This window comes from Penicillium roqueforti (genome assembly GCF_015533775.1).
Source record: "Penicillium roqueforti strain LCP96 04111 chromosome Unknown scaffold_23, whole genome shotgun sequence".
In the NCBI taxonomy this organism is placed as follows: Eukaryota; Fungi; Ascomycota; class Eurotiomycetes; order Eurotiales; family Aspergillaceae; genus Penicillium; species Penicillium roqueforti.
Window position 1 is genome coordinate 207,947 of NW_024067587.1, and position 20,662 is coordinate 228,608.

A 20,662-nucleotide genomic window follows, 5' to 3' on the forward strand; every position below is an offset into this window, starting at 1 on the left:
CGGAAATTGTTTCTCTGTCCGCTTCATGATGAAATCAGGGCACTCAGTTCCCTGCCGTCGACCATACCGTCTTCCACCATATCCTGGGCCACGACTATCACCTGTTGGAGGTCCGTTGACTTGAGCTGCTCGAGTTTCGTATTCTGGCCTTCAATCGCCGCAGCAATCGCCTCCTTACACGTTCCATCGCGTTCTTCCTCGGCCGCTCCGTCGCGGCGAGCCAGAGCTGTTGCTCCGCGGTAGTACGTCTGGGCGTTGCGCAGGAGCATAGCTCCGTTCTGCTTCGCCGTGGCGTGGTTCCAGGGTGCTCGACCAAGACGCCATCTGTGCATCTCGACGTCTCCGCGACCAAGGTGAATCTTGGACAGGTTGTCGGCATCCGGGAGCTTGGTAGCAGCCGTTAATGCGTCCAAAGCGGTTGAAAGCGACTTCCAACGCAATGCTACCGCGTTCTCAAACATCTCGTCATCCTCTGGTGGGGGGATATCCGAAAGTGCCTGGTTCAACGATGTGAGCGCATCTGCTTTGCTACACAGTCCATCAGGGTCCGCTGATACATCCAGCTCTGGACCAAAGACCTGTCCGACCTCTTGCTGGTAGGTTTGGATATCGGTGTGTCCGCCTCGGTAGAGCAAATCGTTCAAGGCACAGATGAACTTGGCCCGCGCCAAGGCCGCCTCGTACTGTCTGTCCGAACCTTCGGCATAAGCAGGCAGTCGCGACTGCACCAGCTCCGACGAGTACTCTTGCACCCAACCAACACCGCCCGCACTGGGGTTAGAAGTCAACAAGTTGCACAGAGTGGTCAAAGTCTCCAGCTGCGCCACCGCAGTGTCCACTAGCGTATTCTTCGTGACGGGCTCCACAATCATCGCCCACTGTTCTTGCTCCTCACCTGCGGACTCGGCTTTGGACTGTCCCGCGGCCGGTGGTACAGCCTCCGGCTCCGGTGGCACATCCCCGGATTCCATCATTTCGATCTCCTCTTGCATTTCCGTGTACTTCATCTCCTGTACCATTAGACACCGCTGGAACAGCTCGATTGCCTCTTGCAAATAGGTGCCTGCCTGCATCTGCTGCTCCTCGTCGGGATGCTTCAGGTTAGATATTAACTCCGCCAAGCTGGTCAGCACCTGGCCCGAATTGAACAACACGTCAGCATTGTCCTGCTCCAGGGCCAACGCATCCCGGTGTGACTGCAGTGCAATCTGCAAGATCTCCCCCTGTGGTGCTGGCAACTGGGCTGCTAATTTGGGGTGCTGGGTGATTTCATATTGGACTCGTGCTCTAGGTCGTGTGTTAGTAAAGGTAAACCCAAACCAATACTCTTCAATCATGGATGAGATTTGAAAAATGCAAAATTCAAAATAATGGCTTGTTTACATACTTGTTGTAAGCTAAATCAAATGTGCCGGGATGTTTTTGTAGTCCTTCGTCATAGTTGGTGATGGCCCGCATAAAGAAGCGCATAGACTTGGCCGCATCTCCGGCCCGCCATTTCTCGCCGGCTTCTTCTAGCTCGACGCCGGCTGGAGAATAGTTAATTTTTGACCATTGATATTATTGGCTTATTGGGGTTCAGACACACACCTGCAAGAAAATCATCTGCAGTCACAGGTACCTATATCAAAATGTATGAGATCATGACCAAGCTGTTCTGTGCGGGGTATATTGCTACTGCATACCTGTTTTGAGGCAGACTTCTTCTTCGACTTTGTCTCCCTGAGAAAGGATTTTGGCTTGGCCATTTCTGCGGGACGCTGTTGATTGAATTGAATGAGGATCGACAGAGATGGCTTTGCACCTTGAAATTGGAAGTAAATCCGGCAGAATCTGTGCGGTGTGTGATGGAGTATAAGTGTGTTCGTTGCTTTCACGTCAACTTCATGTAACAATTCTGATAGGTTTGACATTTATTACTTGTTAATGTAGTAGTTCAAGACTTCTTTCAAGACTTCTCGAACTATAGACTCTCAAAGCATCCTGGTGCTTCGTGATCTGCATAGTTTGCCAAGACTAGATAGTTGGACTGTTAGGGTAAACGGGCTTGTTTCATCATTTTTTTGGGTTTTGCATGTGGTATTATGGTTACCTGTTGTAAAAGGGGCTCTGTTGGGGCTCTGTGTTGCCAGCTCTTTGTCTTTGTAAAATGGTACATACTATATACAGAGATAGAGACCAAGATGTTGCCTCTTGCTGCCAATACGACATATGTTATAGGAGATAGAAACTCGCAAGTAATCCAAGTCTTTCATTCTCATCTTATCCTGATACCCTCATATTACAATATACAATACTAATCTTCATACGGAGTAGAAACAAAGTGTATATCACTGAGTACTCCGTACCCGCCGAAATGATCGGCTCGCGTGGCCAGCACGTGGCAAAATATTCCCGGTAAAGCTTTTAATTGACATCAGAGAAGGGAGATTGAATCCCGAGGTCATTTCTTATTTGTATAATCACATATCCACCTTGGAGTTTCATTGCAGACTCTTTACTGCACATCTTACGATTACGTCGATCTTTCCATAAAATCCCTTCCCCTTTTCCGCCACACATTTTGTCTTTCCCCACCACTTAACCACTTTGACTCCACCCCGTCTTCTCCTTTCTGTGACTCTATTTCTACTCTTGCACTGCATTGGTACTTCTGCACCTGATTCCAACACATCCCCTTTGACGGAGTACCCGGATTGAGTATGTATCCCTTGGAAATTCAAGATCGCCCAGCCACTAGGCAATAATACACCCGCTAATAGCCCAATCCTGCAGTCTGCATTCCATTTCAGGCCTTCCTATACCTACCATTTGAAATCCCGCCCCTCTTTCGGCGCAAATCCTCCTCTTTATAACCGTATCATTCCCCCCAGAAATGGCCCGCCAACCCTCTCTCGACTCTGAGCGTCCCATCATGGCCCAATCGGTAGGAATCCCCTTCTCTTCCCCTCCACATGTTCTGTCCGCTGTAGGGCCTTTGCTTTATTTATTGAGAACCCCGCAAGTCTAATCTGCTGCAGAACCGAAACTCAAAGCGATTCTCCACTGTCAGTGGAAGCCCCTCGCTGGCTGCCTCCGACAGCACTACCCTCAACGGCGACCCCAGAATCGCTGACATCTATCACCTCCATGACGGTTTCGGTCGCCTCGAGAGCAAGCCTCTCAATAAGCAGCGATTTGTCCCCACGGAGGAGAAGTCGGACAACCTGAACAAACTCGCTCTCGGGGCTAAGGTCGAGCGCGCTCTAGGTCGGAGGATGACTAGCCAAGACGCTGTCATGCGCAAGCCTCTCTCCGAGAAGACTGAGGTGCGAACTGATTAGCCCTGATGGTGACGGTACATTAGGAGACATAAGGCTTGCCATATGCTGTGTACGCTGCATAGTTGGCCATCTCTGATCGTTCGCTTGTGTCTTGTTCCTTATCTCTGCTTCTTTTTTTTTCCTCGTCCCAACATCCGAGCCTCTATCGACGCGGCTCTTATGATTGCTGTTTCTTTTTTACAGTCACCCTTTCATGTCCTATCATACCCCTCTTTCTTTTTTTTCGGATCAGTTTGTGGCGTTTTGACTTGATGAGATGCGCATGATTTGAGTATCAACTCTCGGATCTGGCATTTTGTTTTCTCTTATTTTCCCTGTCTGACTGTCACGTATCTTGAGTCATCATGAAAACTTTCCTCGACCCCATCTATATGGATAGAAATCCCTAATAATATATCTTTGTACACTAAAGCTGTACTATGAATTCTGCCGGGCGGTGGCCACCCGCCAAGGCCACGCGAAACCCGCACGGAGTCGAAGTGAAGGAAGTTCTTTTCTTCGAAGGCAAATTCCCACAGCTTCATTCCATCTCGTTTTTTGTTTCCCCATTTTCTACCTGACTCTCCACGCCTCACTGTTCATCTTCCTAGACCCACATTTTCTCGATCTTTCTCATCTTTCTCTCAAACCCTCCACATCTCCCTCTCCGCGCCATCAGAACCGAGAACTCTTTCTCACTTCACCTATACTTCCCGCTTTTCCGCAATCTCAAAGCGCCTCGCTTTTTTTTGGTTCTTTACGTGATTTCCTTCTATCCTCTTCAATTGCTTGCATTGGTGCTGCGTTTATTTCGCATCGTGAGTCCCGATCTCCCATGCCCAAGTCAAGACCTTGAAATTAATGAACATGCAGTCAAGCGAGGGAAACACGACAATTCCATTTTTAGAACGTTCATCGCTTTCTTCTTCATAAAAGAAGCACTTCGGCCGTTGTAGTCTCGACCTTCATTTTCGCCGCGCTCGGTTACTTTTGATCTTATTTTCCACCCGAAACCGAACATAAAACCCCTCAATTCAACGCCATGGCCGATATGACTCAGGTTCCTATCAATGGTAACTACCCTGCTCAGCACGGTTACCCTGAATCTTACAACCATGCATCTGTCACTATGAACACTGCTGCCAGCTTCCAGCCTGCGCAGTCCTCCACCCCGACTACCGTCACTCCCACCGACCAGCAGAAGAACGAGATCTCCAAGGATGAGGTGGGCTGGTACTTCGTCGAGCAGTTCTACACCACCATGAGCCGCAACCCCGACAAGCTTCACTTGTTCTACTCTCGCCGCTCTCAGTTGGTCTTCGGCACTGAGGCTGAGTCGGTTCCCGTCACCGTTGGTACTAAGGTGAGTTAGATTCGATTCCTCAATGTGAATATCGCCTAACCACGCACCCCACTCCCATAGGCCATCAACGAGAAGCTTAGCTCCTTGAAGTTCCAGGAGTGCAAAGTGCGCGTCCTGAATGTCGATTCTCAGGCGTCTTTCGACAACATCCTGGTCTCAGTCATTGGTGAGATCTCGAACAACTCCGAGCCGTCCCGCAAGTTCGTGCAGACTTTCGTCCTCGCCGAGCAGCCCAACGGCTACTATGTGCTTAACGACATCTTCCGGTACATGGCCGAAGAGCCAGAAGAAGAACCCGAGCAGCCCACCCCGGCTGCGCCTACTGCTGAAGCTCCTGAGGCTGTTGCCGAGGTTCCCGCTGAGGAGCACCAGGTGATTGATGAAGTAACTCTCTCAGACGTCGATGAGAAGCTTGAGGAGGTCGAGGCCAACGAGCAGGTTGAGGAGCCCAAGGAGGCCGCTCCTCAGACTAACGGTGTCCCCGCTGAGGAGGCGGCTCCAGCTGCGGTTCTTGCCGTCGAGGCTGAAAACCTGAACGACGAGGAGCCCGCCACCCCTGAGCCCTCTCCTATTGCCGAGAAGGGGGAGGTTCCTGAGAAGGAGACCTCAACCGCTCCCGCTGCTCCTAAGACCTGGGCTAGCATTGCGACTACCTCTTTCGCAGCTAAGGCCGCTGCTGCCGCCAAGGCTTCGGCTGCCCAGGCTGCTCCTGCTGCTCAGGTTACCCCTGCTGTTCCTACTGCTCCCAAGTCTGCTGCTCCCGCTGCTCCCGCTGCCCCTACCGCTCAGCCCGCTGCTGCCACCCCCGCCCCTGCGGAGGTTGCCCGTTCCCCGGAGGCCCCTTCCACCGAAGCCGGCTGGCAGACGGCCGGCGATGGCCACAAGAAGTCGCAGCCCCGTGTTGAGGAGACCGTCCTCGCCTATATCAAGAACGTCAACGACAAGGTTGATGCCAGCCTGCTTAAGCAGACCCTGGCCCGTTTCGGCAAGCTGAAGTACTTCGATGTCAGCCGCCCCAAGAACTGTGCCTTTGTTGAATTCAACGAGCCTGCCGGTTATACCGCTGCCGTTGCTGCCAACCCCCACCAGATTGGCAGCGAGCAGATCCTCGTCGAGGAGCGCCGCCCACGTGGTAACGCTTACGGTAGCAACGCTTTCCCTGCCGGCCGTGGTGGTGGTGCGGGTCGTGGTCGCGGTGACCGCGCCGGCAGCCAGGGCCGTGGTGGCTTCCAGCGTGAAGGCCGCGGCGGTTTCACTCCTCGTGGCCGTGGTGGCAACGTTGCCGCCAAAGGTCGCCCTAGCCAGCCCCAAGCTGCTTAAACACCTTATGTGATTTTGATGATCCTCTACGTTCTTCTTTCCCGTCGGTGTCACGACTCTTGCATTCCTGTGAGCAATCCTCCCGGCGGATGATCTTCTCGGGATCTGTATACTCCGATTTTGATTCTCTTTTTTCTTTTGCCCCGTCTCTTCCTAATGACATGTGTTACGTGACTATTGCCTCCCCTTTTCTCCCGTCACAGTGCATATTAGCGGTTGGTTGGTCCGGGCTGGCTGGAAAAGTTGCGTCTATTTTCCTTCCCTCTGGGCACTTGTGTTTTAACCTCCTTTTTTTTATTTTTATTTTTTTTTTGCTGGGATCGAGTCTCGTCTTCGACATTCATGATCCTCTTTTTTTCCTGCACCATATTCCTTTCTTTCATTGTCTTCTGCCATGATCTGTTCCTTGCTCTTCTTTTGCAAAACGTTATATCGCATCTTTTTTTAACTAGCATAGCAAACTCCAGGGTCTTACGGTGGTGCGCCATACCGGTCTTTCTTGTATTTTGCTTCTTTTGATTTCTTTGGCTATGAGGGTCCGGTGATGTGTAAATGGGATATTCTAAGGGGGGGGTTACAACTGTATCATGGAATGATGAGCCTACTAAATATGGATTAGGGAATAATGAATCTCCAAGTTGCTATATATCAAATGTATCGAATGTACTGCCAAAGTTGACTTCCGAGGACCTCCAGCGCTCTAACCAGTGCTTACCTAATGGTGAGATGAGTCGATGAGTCGACGAGTCATCCGGGGAAGGTTCTAGAGTTCAGATGCACTCACAGCTCAGCTAAAAATATAGACAAAAAGGAAGGTGAGAGCTGCCAAACCGGGCAAGTTAGAGTAATTAGTCTAAACAAAGAAACAAAAGTGAAAAGCAGAAGAGTCTAGAATGACATCGAGAAAGCTGCAGGCGTTGCCTGAACGACATGGAAGTTGCTGGATCGCCGTAGAAACTCTCCACCAGATTTTTTTGGAGACACAAAAGGAACTGGCCCGCCTCTTCTACTCTTTTTCCTCATCTCTCCCCTTTGCTTTGGTTACTATCCCCCCCAGAGCTTCTTTCTAATTATTTTGCTTTCTTGTAAGATATAAATCCCCTTCCTGTTCTTCCCACCGTCACCGCTTCCCAACTTCACCCAACTTCACCCCCCAACCCCCACTGCTCGATCAGACTCTGCATCTGCTCAATTCCTATCAATTCATCATTTCTAACTCAACCTCTCTTTCAGAATCACAATCCGCCATCATGTCTGAGACCTTCGAGTTCCAGGCTGAGATCTCTCAGCTGCTCTCGCTGATCATTAACACTGTCTACTCTAACAAGGAAATTTTCCTTCGTGAGTTGATCTCCAATGCCTCCGATGCTCTCGACAAGATCCGCTACGAGGCTCTCTCCGATCCCTCTAAGCTCGATTCCAACAAGGATCTGCGCATCGACATCATCCCCGACTTGGTGAACAAGACCCTCACCATCCGCGATACCGGTATTGGTATGACCAAGGCTGTAAGTTTGTCCTCAGGAGTTACCTAAAACACTCTTCCCCATCTCTATCTGACCACCAATACTCATATTCATCTCTCATAGGATCTCATCAACAACCTTGGAACAATTGCCCGCTCCGGCACCAAGCAGTTCATGGAGGCTCTGTCCGCCGGTGCTGATATCTCCATGATCGGCCAGTTCGGTGTCGGTTTCTACTCTGCCTACCTGGTCGCTGACCGTGTCACCTTTGTGTCCAAGCACAACGATGACGAGCAGTACATCTGGGAGTCCGCCGCCGGTGGCACTTTCACCCTTAAGGAGGACACCGAGGGCGAGCAACTCGGCCGTGGTTCCAAGATTATCCTTCACTTGAAGGATGAGCAGTTGGACTACCTCAACGAGGCCCGCATCAAGGAGGTTGTCCGCAAGCACTCCGAGTTCATCTCCTACCCCATCTACCTTCACGTCCTTAAGGAGACCGAGACCGAGGTCCCCGATGAGGATGCCGAGGAGACCAAGGAGGAGGATGAGGAGAAGAAGCCCAAGGTCGAGGAGGTCGATGATGAGGAGGAGAAAAAGGAGAAGAAGAAGACCAAGACCATCAAGGAGTCCAAGGTCGAGGAGGAGGAGCTTAACAAGACCAAGCCCATCTGGACCCGCAACCCCGCCGATATCACCAATGAGGAGTACGCCTCCTTCTACAAGTCCCTCTCCAACGACTGGGAGGACCACCTCGCTGTCAAGCACTTCTCCGTTGAGGGTCAGCTTGAGTTCCGCGCTATTCTCTTCGTTCCCAAGCGCGCTCCCTTCGACCTGTTCGAGACCAAGAAGACCAAGAACAACATCAAACTCTATGTTCGCCGTGTCTTCATCACCGACGATTGCACAGACCTTATCCCCGAGTGGCTCAGCTTCATCCGGGGTGTCGTTGACTCCGAGGATCTTCCCCTCAACCTGTCCCGTGAGACTCTCCAGCAGAACAAGATTATGAAGGTCATCCGTAAGAACATCGTTAAGAAGACCCTTGAGCTGTTCGTCGAGATTTCCGAGGACCGCGAGATGTTCGACAAGTTCTACGCCGCCTTCAGCAAGAACATCAAGCTCGGTATCCACGAGGACGCCCAGAACCGCCCCATTCTGGCCAAGCTTCTGCGCTACCAGTCCACCAAGTCCGGCGATGAGATGACCTCCCTCGCGGACTACATCACTCGCATGCCCGAGCACCAGAAGAACATGTACTACATCACCGGCGAGTCCCTCAAGGCCGTTGCCAACTCTCCCTTCTTGGACACCCTCAAGCAGAAGAACTTCGAGGTTCTGTTCCTGGTTGACCCCATTGATGAGTACGCCTTCACCCAGCTGAAGGAGTACGACGGCAAGAAGCTCGTCGACATCACTAAGGACTTCGAGCTCGAGGAGACCGAGGAGGAGAAGACCGAGCGCGAGGCTGAGGAGAAGGAGTTCGAGGGTCTTGCCAAGGCCCTCAAGAACGTTCTCGGCGACAAGGTCGAGAAGGTTGTTGTCTCCTCCAAGCTGGTTGGCTCCCCTTGCGCCATCCGTACTGGCCAGTTCGGTTGGTCTGCCAACATGGAGCGTATCATGAAGGCCCAGGCCCTTCGCGACACCTCCATGTCCTCTTACATGTCTTCCAAGAAGACTTTCGAGATCTCCCCCAAGTCTCCCATTATCAAGGAGCTTAAGAAGAAGGTTGACGCCGATGGCGAGAACGACCGCACCGTCAAGTCCATCACCCAGCTGCTCTTCGAGACCTCCCTGCTGGTCTCCGGCTTCACCATCGAGGAGCCCGCCAGCTTCGCCGAGCGCATTCACAAGCTCGTCTCCCTTGGTCTGAACATCGACGAGGACGAGGCTGCTCCTGCTGCCGAGGTTGCTGCTCCCGCCGAGGCTACCGGCGAGAGCACCATGGAGGAGGTTGATTAGATCAATTCGGCCCCTTCTTGCGTTTTTGCTAATTTTTAAGTCTTACGGGAAATGGGAAATGGGATACGACCCTCTGTGATGTTTTTTATCTTTTCATTTTTATTAGTTCTATAATAAGAACTGGCATCTTTCTATTTTATGTCTGAGACGGTAAACTGTAAGGTAGATTGTAGTGAAATAGATTGTAGTGAAGTGTCTTTATTCCTGTCGAGCATTTCGTGGACATACAGCATACGAACTACACAATTGTCTATGGATCATCGTGATGTTTATATTTGTCTTGTTTGCTTTCTTACCATTTGCAGAGCGGCCAGCTGCTTTTTCTAGGCCTTAATCCTTGAATTTAGCCTGACAGAAGAGTAAGGATAACGATAACTCACTATTTACACTGAATTAGGGGCTATAGACAGGAGAGGATAGCTCCATCTATATTAGCACTCGATGATAATATAATACGGATTATTGTAGATTGTTCATTGTTCAGTATAGCAGAAACTGGGCAAACAAACATGGATATTCAAGTCATCAGTCCTACTCTTACTCATTTAAAGCGAGAGAGAGCGCAACAACCCCCGAGTTTCGATCAGAACCCAATAGCCGGAATGCAATTATTCAAGTTTCAAGTTATCATATATTAGTGTTATTCGACAAAACCAAAAGTAAAGAAAATCACCAGATTCCCCATCCAAGCCACCTCAGCTATTTTCGTCAGTATCCTCTGGCCAACTCTCTAAAGTGGCTTCTATTTGGTTTCCTTGGACATAACAGCATTTCTTTCCAAGCGCGTTATTCTTCGTCCACATCATAATAGTGCATCATAATCATAGGTCATAGTGAAACGTTAACGTGGAGGCGCCAGTTTGTGGCTAGAAATACCAAGCCCTTTTTGAATGGCTGGCGGATCAAAGCGAACGGCATTATCTGGGTAGCGTTGAGATAGATCCAAGAAGTTATAGAAAGAAAAGGGAGAAAGAGGAGATAGTCTTCGTAAAAAAAAGTTATCATTTTAAGTATAGAACTTCCGATCCTAATTTGTTATCGGCGTCTACATAATCGGGCGAAGTACATCCATGGATGTAATCATAGATGATATCACTTTCGATATCTTCGATGTACAACCTTCATCATGTCGGATTCCCTCTCACTGCCTATTCTACTAGGCCACAGCTTTACCGCGCAGAATATTCCTGCTCATTATTTAATAACGACTCAGATAGAAGAAATTTTTCTACCCAAACTCCGTCGAACTAGAACAGTCAAGTCAAGATACTTCGGACTCACAGCATAAAGCCAAATTTAGCTTATTTGCTTTTGCAATGTATAACCAAAGTTCCTCAGGATTTACATCAAATGGGCGCGTAACTCAGTTGGTAGAGTGTTCGCTTTGCATGCGAAAAGTCCAGCGTTCGAATCGCTGCCCGTCCACTTCTTTTTTTTTTCCTTTCCTTAGATCCATGCGGTACTAAATCAACAACTTTGCCCGGAACTACCGTTTTTATACATGGTATAGTTTAGTTTCCAATCTAAGTGAATTGGTTCGATTCTTTAGTAATGATATAGGATTCGGGTGATATTTCAGATATATATTCCAAGATTTCACGTTGCCCAGGGTTTCAATTGGCAGAACTGAACCTTTTAAGTATAACTTATATCTCACATGTCCATCTGTCGTATGATAAATGTTGTATGTATTGAAAACGGTTTGTAAGAAGTACTTTTCACCGCACATAAACCACATAAACTATGGGATCCCTGAAATATTGGGCCAACGGTACTCCGTAGTATATGTGGATACGTGCATCTGGGCAATATTTGGCCCAATATTTCAGAGGTCCCACTGTTTGTGTACGTAGAGCACTAAAAGGGGGTAATATTCAAAAAGACTGGTATCCTGAAAATATTGGAGCCAACTGTATATGTATTTGGATTCGGATTTGGCATCTCCTTAAATACATGAACAATGGATATGTTGTAGGTATTATACCATAAAAATGCTCCGTACGAGAGATCCACAACTACTCCGTACTAATGAAAGATCTGCGTCAGTCGCACCGAAGAAGGTTAACACTTTGCCGCAATGATTCCCATTGGTTTGACACTCACTGCATAGAAGACATCACGTGGAGGTAGAGAAAAAAATAGTCGAAGATCAAAATAAAATATTTATTTCCATATTCAATGATCCAGCGAGAGAGAAGAAAAGCAACCTGATATGTATAGACCAACCATAAGAAATGAATGGTGGTTGTGTATCGTGTTATTCACGCAGGCTATCCTGACTATTGCCCTTAAGACGTATGCTCTCCTGAGTCCCTATCTTCGCCCGAGCCACCCTAACCAGAAACCTAGCTATATACTCGTGGAATGGCAGCTATGGGTTACTCCTACCATCACTCAGGTTCCAGTAGCCTACATGGTCCCAATCAATCTAGGCGTTTTCATATTCGCCTCGGTCTACGAGTTCATCCTCGCCCTGGATGCGATCCATAACAAAAATAATGTTCTTCTCTTTTCAATCTGCGTCTGCGATGCCTGCAGTTTTGCGTACTCTATTATGCAGTACATTTACATGAGAGGAGCTATCACGCAACTGTTTGACCAGCGCTATGGGTTTCCAACTCTGGTGGATACCACTCGCAACCTCTGGCCCCAGATTCAGCCTGCGGAGATTGTAGTGTCAATAATTACTGGATTTTGCACCCTGATTCTGTGCTTCGTTGTATACTATTTGCATAGGGAGTATTCATGGGTCATCTACAAGTCTGTTCATGGCAGCTTGAAAACACGAATACGCTATCTATTCTACGAGGTGATTTCCACCACCCACGGCTTCACTGGCCTTTGAACTAACAAAAGATGAGCACAGATCTTCTTGGTCCTGATAAAACTCCTCTTTTACTTCCTGCTGGGCTTCATCATCCAATACAACCTGGTGTATGTCCACTTTAAGGAACCGGAGTATACTCTCACAATGTTCCTCATTCCGGCCTCATTCATCGTCATGCTACTTGGTATTTGGCTTGTCCAGCACGAGCGAACCATTGGCGTTGTTGGTATCATTGTGAGCTCCCTTGCTTCCTACCCTGTCAGGCCTCTACGAGGAACTACCGCTGAACCTTTGCAAGACATGCTACCTCGGCCTACTCGTGTATCTCATCAGCCGCATCATCATTCTCTGCGGGGCTGTCACAGCCGGGAAGGACATAATGTTATTCTTTGCATCGGTATCTGTGGTGCTGACTTCTGCAACCATTTTATGCGCCATTATTTGCATCAAGAACTTCGACCGAGGCTTCAAAGCCATCAACCAATCGAAAAATGGCCATGCACAAGAGTCATATTCCATACCCGCGCGAAATTCCCCAGCAGAGCCGTCTCGTCCCCCTTCACGGCTCACGCTTGATTAATATTACGTTTCCGAATTAGATAAGTTAACAAAGCGATGTAACTGAATACTAAGAGGCTTCCGGCCGATTTGACTTCGTATATTACCTAGATCAAGATGTGAATAGAGTCATTTGAGTCAAGTGTGGTTATCTGGTGATGGACTTGACATATATATGCCGATGCTTGCAAGCAGGGTTTCAAAGCCTCAAGAGCGTAGGGGAATGACTGCTTGCAATTCCCTCAAAGTCACACTAAGGACAAGCGTTTAGTTTTGTTGTTTCGTATTAACTCGTAGGTTGCAAGGGAGGAAACCACCAGACACCTGATTCTTCAATATGACTTTATTCTTACTTCTGTTTACTATGCCCCTTGCCTCTCCATACACTAAATCACAGACGCGGACGCTATCTCGTCGATTCGTGCGGTTATACTGTTACCAGGATGGGGGAATCCAGTAATCCTCCCAGGCGCCATGATCTGCATCCCGGAATATATCGATCCCTCCCTCAACGCCATTTTCGCCCACTGTCCACACGCCACTTTCGATCAATTCAGTCCATCGATCAAATAGTCTCTCCAATCTTTGAGCCCGGTGCTCTCCGCCAAATGGGTGAAAAACGCCATGCTGGAAAAGCTGCGTGGATGAGCCAGATGGCACTAGAGTTCCATCACTCCGCCTAGCTCCGTCCTCGTCGGCAAGATTCGGTCGTAGTGTGAATGGGAGTAAAAGGTGGAATCCAGTCTCTTCAGAATCGTATTCGAATCGATTGACCGTTGCACTATATAATCCTGTGGGAACAGGATCACCTTCATTGAATGGTGTATCATTTCTCGATCCAAAGAACAGACGATAAATTTCTTCGTTGAAACTGATCGTGCGCCTATCATCCGCAGATGCAAAGAGGAGGAATGACGGTACATCCCTGCCCTGGCCTTCCGCGTTGAAAATCTGACGCGCTGTGAAGGCTTCTTTATCGTGCGGAACCTCCAGGCCCGGCGCGATTAGCTTGAAACGTGGGGTCCTCACTCGGGTCAGAAAAGAGCGAATAAAGCACTCCTTTGGCACTAAAGCCGTATCGAGGTCTGTATCGGTAAAAAATGGTGTATCTCGGGATATTGGCAAAAGTGACTGCATCCGTGATTCGATCGCGTCCGTGTAGCGGTCCATCGCAGCAACCGTACTATCAATTTGAGCAGCGCAGTATGGGTGCCAACACCATAATCCAATCTGATGTCGCGAATTAACTTCTTCATGGGATAAGTCTCTCTCTTTCCGTGGATCGGCCGTGATCTTTCCCATTCGGAGCATATAGATCCATTGGGTAAGAATCGTCTCTAGGGGGAACCACATATCCCAATGTTCAGCAACAGGCTCGATACTTTCTGAATTCTCGATAGTCAATGGGAACGAGGCACGATGGTTCAGCTGGTCGTAGAGAACACCAAGACAATGGGAGCCTAGATCGGGAGTTGTGTCGTAAATGATCACAAACCGCTCTTTATCCTCGAAATCGCTATCTTCGAGGGGGAAAGACTCGTCGGCAAGTCTCATTCGAAGCCTGCTCACCCAGTAGAAGAATCCCGGCGTCGGATCATAGATTGAATCAAGAAATGAGTTTAATGATGGATCAAGCCGAGCGCGAATGGCGTCAATATTCTCGATCGGCTGGTTGAAGAACCATGACTCCCTGGCTAGGGCGTCGAGATCAGGCGTATTGGTTCCATTACGCGCCATGTAGGCATATGCGACCAGGTAGTTGTGCAATCTGGCGCAGCGTTGAAAATCAAGTGTATCTTCATCGCGCGCTGGATTCTTGTCTGAAACGAGAGCATCTTCGACGTCAAGGATCTGTTCCGGTGTGGTGTTCATGCTGAGGGTTGAGAGGCAAGAAAACAGTCTGTAACAGTCGAGTATGGACGGATGTCTGGTTTTAGATTACGCATACACAGAAGTAGTTAGACCGGTGTCTTCAAATGCACGAAACATGGTATGGTATTGTAAGTATGGTATATCAGTACTAGCACCACTCCCCTGAGGCGCCAGATCGATCAACAATAGAGAGTAGACAACGAAGATAAAGAAAGAAAGAAGAAGCAAGTTGCAAATGAGAGCCTGTTGATATAGCTGACTCTTTGCAAACGTTGCAAACCTCGAACATCTCACTTAAAACAATCTATCTAGCAAACATAAATAACAGATAGTCACAGAAGAGACAATCATGCAGACGGTAACCTCCTGTACTGCGGATCAATAATTTCTAGAGGTTGACCTTCTACACTCAAGACCCCCCTTTTTGCCAGGGTGCCCCTTATGTGCGTTAAGAATAGAGAAGCTTGGAATAGGCGTCCGAAGATCTATATACTCACCCATCTATGGACGGTTAGCGATATTACGTGATGCCACAGCAATCCTGACCTCAGATCCCCAGGGGATCCATCTGTGGTCTGGGGCTCAATGAGGGTCGTTCTCGTCGTGGGTCCAATACTGGCTGTACGGCAAGTGGGAAACGATCCACATGGCCCCAGAGCATGAACCCGCATGGATGGTCTCTGCCAGACTATACCGCCTCGCAGTGTTATCCAACGATCATCGCCACCCCCATGAGAATTTGATTGTCGCAATTCTCTGGGGGAGCCCCCGAGGGAAAGATACCTAGCGAGTGGAGAAATGGTAGAAAGCCCCATGGTTCGCCTCAAGGGAGAAATTATTTCGAGAATTGCAGCTTGTACAATTGCATTTGAGAGTTCCGAGAGAGAAGATGGCTACGATTTACCACTGAGCCAGACCAGTCCTGGCTGAACTATCAAGTGTAAGACGCATGAATTCATTTGCCATAGATATTAGGCAGATATGGGTGCATGTCAGCCTGGCGTCAGCACACTAGCTGCGATGTCATCTACACACTTGCAAGTATGCTGCCATTAGCTCCACTTATTACTAGTAATGCCTAATTAGTCTATTAATTTAGGGTTTTAGATCTCGAGGAGTCTTGAAGTGGGGGAAAATGGTGCCTTTGAAAATTCGGACTTTTTACTTTCCATGTAATCAACGCTTGTTCTCGGGTCTTTGCAATAATCATATCATCTTCGTTTCCAAAAAATCGTGGAAAAGAATACTGTTGTGGTTTGTGCTTAGGCTGCCTGTAGTTACCTCGGGAGGTATGGGAATAGTACAGCCATTACACATGGCTTCATTATGGAATCAAGGTACCCTAGTTCTGCTGGCGTTGTAAGGCACTGGTTATTGCGCATCGAAGGTTGTCGAAGGTTGTCGAAGCACAACGTACTACGAAGGCTTGACATCAGTAGCACCAGTAGGGTTAGACGCCCAAGGCCCTCCAAGAGTCCATGTGTGCCTTATGAATTTCAATACTTTAGTTCCCACTTTCCTTCATCTACCCAGGGTTGTTACCATTATTAAGGCCTTAATGCCTAACATTTGGCCTGAAGTTTGACGGTTAACTATGTACATTGCCTCCGAATTGTACATTATGCCTGTACATTATGCCGGCACGGAATAACCAGGTCCGATGACCTCTTGCCATGTATGAAAATCAAGCTTAGCACCATATAAATTCACCACATTCTAGGGTGGTTCAAATGAAGCTTTTGGCGCCAAATCAATCTACAGATCTCCATTTTTCTCTCTCTGTCATGTATGAAAATAAATAATACGAGAGAGAAAGAATTGGCTTAATCTTTTTCTCATTGCGTCTATCAGCACACAATTTCACATTTTTGTCTCCTTATCATTAGCCAGTTTAGGGATACTAGCGATGCGTTTCTTTGTTGTCTGACAGTAAGCTGCCCTTCCCTCACCTCTGACCGCTCCCCATAACTGGAATAAAACGCTAAAACGCCATTTCCAAGATTCAGTCATCTTTACCTTCAGCCGATACCTTCGAACAAACTCTTCTCTTAACATCACTTTGCTTTCATCTCGAGGATGACAGTCGTTTCATCTTCCCGGTACTCAACCGGTGAGATCGCCACCGCTGAGGCGGCCGAGTCATTTTCATGGGAGGCACCTGTACCGGTCAATCGCTTCTGGGACAGTTTCAGCTACGGCACTGCCCGGAGTTTTCTGGGCAACTTTTCAGATGCCGAACTGGAACAGCTAGCCATCGACCCAGTGGTAATAGACTCCGACAATACCGCAGACCAGCAAAAAAAGCTTCAGCTTCTCCTTCAACTACTTCGAAATAAGCTGGCAAACGAAGAAACGGCACACTCGCGACCTCAGTCACTCTATGATGTCGATTACAAACGGTGGTATGGGCTATAGCAAGGAATATACACACTCGAGAATGAATTGAACCTCCCGCAGGCCGAGGAAACTGTCCGCATGCTAGTGGAGAGAAGGCCGGACGAGTCGAACGTTGTCCCTCTTCATATGCTAGCGGAGTACTTTGTCAAGGCTGGGAAATATAAGGAAGCGGAGGAAATTGCGCGGCCGGTTTGTGAGTGGATGGATGCTTGTTCACACCTCGGCAAAACCTCTCCGCAAGCTATCAACACTCGGGGGATTATCACAAGAGCTCTATGGGGCCAGGGTCCTTCACGACGATCCGAGGCTGAGGCCTTAATTGCCAATATTCGTGAACTTGTTGATGGCATGGGTGAAAGCAAGTTTTGCATTTACCAGAAAGAGGAGGTGAGGCTGAATAAGGAAATGTTGGCTGACCTGAAGCTCGAGATTTAGAAATATTGTTAGAGGCTGGATCATGGGGCTCTCTTGCGCCTCATTACTCGGGTTAGATACTACTTGCTTGCTCGTGGGCTGAAGAATTCTCCCTCCCCTCTCTATTTGTTCTTTTTCCTCAAATTCTCTGTTAGCTTGCAATGCTATTAATTGACTACACTTCTTGCAGTCTGATCATTTCCATCGAGAGATACGAGGCAGATAACACTGGATCAACTTGATTACGTTGTTTCAATAATAAAAGCGCAGCCATATGGTACTCTGGCTGCTTAGGGTTCCGTTTGTATAATACACGATCTTTATAGGGCGATAATTACTACAAGTATAGTTTTAAATGTTTTAAATTGTACTGTCAGAAAAAAGTGCGTGATCAGTGTGAGCATCTGTTAGACCACATTGCCTCCTCCCCACCATAGATTATTCATGGTGACGCTCACGACGCCGTTCTCTCTAATCCATTCGTCTATGTTTCAAAGTTTCGACAACGATGCAGTGTTCCAAAATCAAATGACACGTCCCTAAACAACCCTTCTTCCGTTGTTGTATTACCATTATAATAGTGTAACGGCACCAACGTCACCCCAGCACTTTCAAAGATATCAGTAAGCTAATTCCAATAATAAGCCAATTCAATCGAAATTCATGATGGCGTGTCGTAATCGCTCTATGCACTGATATGCTCGGGCCCAGACAAGAGAGTCATCACCTTGGAACGATTTCAAGTATGTGAAATCACGATCGGATCGGTAGCCCACCTGGCGGAGAAAATTCAAACAGCCGAGCTGTACAGCGTATTCAGGCAATGCCAGGAGATTACTGGTGTCGTGTGGATCCCGAATCCAGTCTGGGTCATCTGCAGAATTTCCATGACCAAGGCTCTCAACCCGAGAAGACGGTATCGTTATAGGGTGCTCTGTATCGAATTTAGTCCTCAGCTCTCATATTTTTGGTCTCCTTCTATATTTGACAGCAAGAAAAGCAGAAAGAGGGCCAAATAATCTCATTCGGCATACCTGGAAGTAGTTCATTCCATATATCCTCTAGTTGATCCGTTGCCTCGAACCCGAAATACGAGGTTTTAATAGCAAACTGATGGTTCTCAAAGGTCTCCCAGTATTATTCAACCATATCCAGTGCAGGAGACCAGGGATAAGTCAGACGATCACATCTTGCATCACTTGGCTCAATTTGAAAAGCTTGAAACACGATCACGGGTACGGCGAAGGCCAAGGCCGCAGAAATAGAATAAAGCAAAGGCACCCTAGCCTTTTCCTTGAATCGGTCAGCCATACCTAGGTAGTGTATGACGTGACTCTAATGAGAGGATTTTAGTATTGATAAAGAGCGATACGGAAGGCCTACCCACTTGAATAACAATGTACAAGGCCTGGTGGTCATTGATTCATGGAAGAGGAACCACAGTCCGATTTGTGCAAAGCACTATAATCTGAAGCCGAATATTGCAGTAGTTAGAAAACTTGCATATTGTGTGCTGACATGGCCATAATCCAAATGCTTACCGTGGATGACCGCACTAGGCCTCAGCTGACAGAATGCTGAAAATGAGATCCTGGGTTGCTGGGTATCTAAGTTTTAGATGAAAGCATTATTACATTGAGAAATCTCTAATTTTGTTGAAGTTTATCAACTCTTGTTTACGATGATCGAAGGCAACTATAAAGTCTTTTGCTGCATTGCCATTAACTGAACCCACCGGCTCTCATCTCACAATATCTGGCTACGAGAGGCTAGAGCGGGCGAACGAGCAAATTACGAATGGCAATGTGAATCCTGCAGATACAAACGAAGAAGACGCAGATTTTCCACTGCTCGAGGAAAGTTTGAAGTATAGGGAGAGTGAAACAAAAAATATTAGCAAGCTTGCGGGCTTCTCCATACGTCCATCTACGGTGTTTTTTCTATGCTTTTCTGTTTTTATCATCAGTTTGCTGTTTTATACGATTTGCTATTATTTCGCGGCAACGGATGCATCGTGTCAACGGCGAATGTGGGCATTCAGTAAGAGAGGTTCCCATCTCCCAGCTATGGCAAAATCCAACTGACAATACAAGGCCCCGAAGCAGATTTTTTGGAATATGAATGGGGACAATACAACTCAGATCTAATATCTCATGAATTTATTGGATTACCTACCCAGGATCGTCGGGATGCATGGGACGATCTTTGGAAGAGTAAGCCATCGTGGCCTTGCATGTTTGAAAATCTCTGACACTAGAGCTTGAATACAGCCGGGCGATTTAGCTTTCCATATGAGAAACTAAGCTTGATCAACAAGTCAACCGAGACCCATGAATGGTGGAGTCTGCCTCCGCCACGAGACAACGAAGTCATCGCCATGTCTGAAGGCAAGTACCAGCCAACCCTTTATTAGCCACCGTTTCGGCCTGCTTGTAACAGGCCCGAAGCTAAGTTTGAACCAGTAATGCATCAGGTTCACTGTGTTGGTGTCTTGTGGCTCTTCGCACATCGGAATGAGTGGGACTTCCGTACAATACTGAACAGGACAGAAGACTTCATGAAGATTCACGCCCGTCACTGTAACATGATGCTGATGAATATGGTGAAGTGCATGGCCGATGTGACACCAGTATTGTTCCAGCGGGATGTGAATAACCCCGTTTCGGGATCTGGGCTAGGAAGGTGGAAACCCATTGACGCGCCACGTCGGTGTAAAAGTTTTGACAGTCTCTGGAACTGTGAGGGGCAGATACTGTGTACCCGAAGACATTGCTCGTCTCTACCCAAAAAACACATAATGTACTATGACATGACATGTCTTCAACAAAGGGATGCATTATGATAACCTCCTATGTATACGTACGTAATGGGCAGGGATATTTGAATTCGAACCATGGACTGTCAAATCTCTCACTTGGAATAGTAGCTAAAATTTGATGCTATTTCACTATTGCAATTGTTTGGATGGTTTATTGTCGGTCCATTTGATATTACACTGAGCAACAAAAATGTAAATTATAGCAATGCTCCAGAAATGAGAATGCAGTCCTTGGTATATATATGTATTACTTTACAACAACTCTTGATTATCTCTCAGATTTATATGAGGTGTTTGCCGTCTTTGTTTTGTTCAAACGAATCTATTTTTGGTGGTTTTATGAATGCATATCACAAAATCAGG

The 20,662-nt window shown here is 47.7% G+C and overlaps 9 protein-coding genes across 9 annotated transcripts; 7 read left to right on the forward strand and 2 right to left on the reverse strand.

Moving 5' to 3' along the window:
• Positions 1–23: 23 nt before the first annotated feature.
• On the reverse strand, positions 24–1,748 carry LCP9604111_7451 (uncharacterized protein; the record flags this gene model as incomplete). Its single annotated transcript, XM_039075485.1, has 4 exons — positions 24–1,287; positions 1,388–1,529; positions 1,591–1,621; positions 1,686–1,748. 4 exons carry the CDS (start codon positions 1,746–1,748, stop codon positions 24–26), a joined length of 1,500 nt encoding a protein of 499 aa, XP_038926568.1.
• A 1,127-nt stretch (positions 1,749–2,875) lies between these two features.
• Positions 2,876–3,323, forward strand: LCP9604111_7452 (uncharacterized protein; the record flags this gene model as incomplete). Its single annotated transcript, XM_039075486.1, has 2 exons — positions 2,876–2,926; positions 3,021–3,323. The coding sequence occupies 2 exons, from the start codon at positions 2,876–2,878 to the stop codon at positions 3,321–3,323; spliced, it is 354 nt and encodes a 117-aa protein (XP_038926569.1).
• A 419-nt stretch (positions 3,324–3,742) lies between these two features.
• Positions 3,743–4,235, forward strand: LCP9604111_7453 (uncharacterized protein; the record flags this gene model as incomplete). The annotated part of the gene is made up of 3 exons (XM_039075487.1): positions 3,743–3,862; positions 3,914–4,120; positions 4,176–4,235. The coding sequence occupies 3 exons, from the start codon at positions 3,743–3,745 to the stop codon at positions 4,233–4,235; spliced, it is 387 nt and encodes a 128-aa protein (XP_038926570.1).
• A 109-nt stretch (positions 4,236–4,344) lies between these two features.
• LCP9604111_7454 (NTF2 and RRM domain protein) lies at positions 4,345–5,985 on the forward strand (the record flags this gene model as incomplete). Its single annotated transcript, XM_039075488.1, has 2 exons — positions 4,345–4,665; positions 4,726–5,985. The coding sequence occupies 2 exons, from the start codon at positions 4,345–4,347 to the stop codon at positions 5,983–5,985; spliced, it is 1,581 nt and encodes a 526-aa protein (XP_038926571.1).
• Positions 5,986–7,235: 1,250 nt separating this feature from the next.
• On the forward strand, positions 7,236–9,413 carry hsp90 (chaperone Hsp90; the record flags this gene model as incomplete). Its single annotated transcript, XM_039075489.1, has 2 exons — positions 7,236–7,493; positions 7,575–9,413. 2 exons carry the CDS (start codon positions 7,236–7,238, stop codon positions 9,411–9,413), a joined length of 2,097 nt encoding a protein of 698 aa, XP_038926572.1.
• Positions 9,414–11,625: 2,212 nt separating this feature from the next.
• Positions 11,626–12,820, forward strand: LCP9604111_7456 (uncharacterized protein; the record flags this gene model as incomplete). Its single annotated transcript, XM_039075490.1, has 4 exons — positions 11,626–11,708; positions 11,763–12,222; positions 12,280–12,474; positions 12,539–12,820. The coding sequence occupies 4 exons, from the start codon at positions 11,626–11,628 to the stop codon at positions 12,818–12,820; spliced, it is 1,020 nt and encodes a 339-aa protein (XP_038926573.1).
• A 413-nt stretch (positions 12,821–13,233) lies between these two features.
• Positions 13,234–14,670, reverse strand: LCP9604111_7457 (uncharacterized protein; the record flags this gene model as incomplete). The annotated part of the gene is made up of 1 exon (XM_039075491.1): positions 13,234–14,670. The coding sequence occupies one exon, from the start codon at positions 14,668–14,670 to the stop codon at positions 13,234–13,236; it is 1,437 nt and encodes a 478-aa protein (XP_038926574.1).
• Positions 14,671–16,746: 2,076 nt separating this feature from the next.
• Positions 16,747–17,502, forward strand: LCP9604111_7458 (uncharacterized protein; the record flags this gene model as incomplete). Its single annotated transcript, XM_039075492.1, has 2 exons — positions 16,747–17,072; positions 17,163–17,502. 2 exons carry the CDS (start codon positions 16,747–16,749, stop codon positions 17,500–17,502), a joined length of 666 nt encoding a protein of 221 aa, XP_038926575.1.
• A 2,006-nt stretch (positions 17,503–19,508) lies between these two features.
• On the forward strand, positions 19,509–19,894 carry LCP9604111_7459 (uncharacterized protein; the record flags this gene model as incomplete). Its single annotated transcript, XM_039075493.1, has 3 exons — positions 19,509–19,521; positions 19,575–19,694; positions 19,752–19,894. The coding sequence occupies 3 exons, from the start codon at positions 19,509–19,511 to the stop codon at positions 19,892–19,894; spliced, it is 276 nt and encodes a 91-aa protein (XP_038926576.1).
• Between the last annotated feature and the right edge of the window lie 768 nt (positions 19,895–20,662).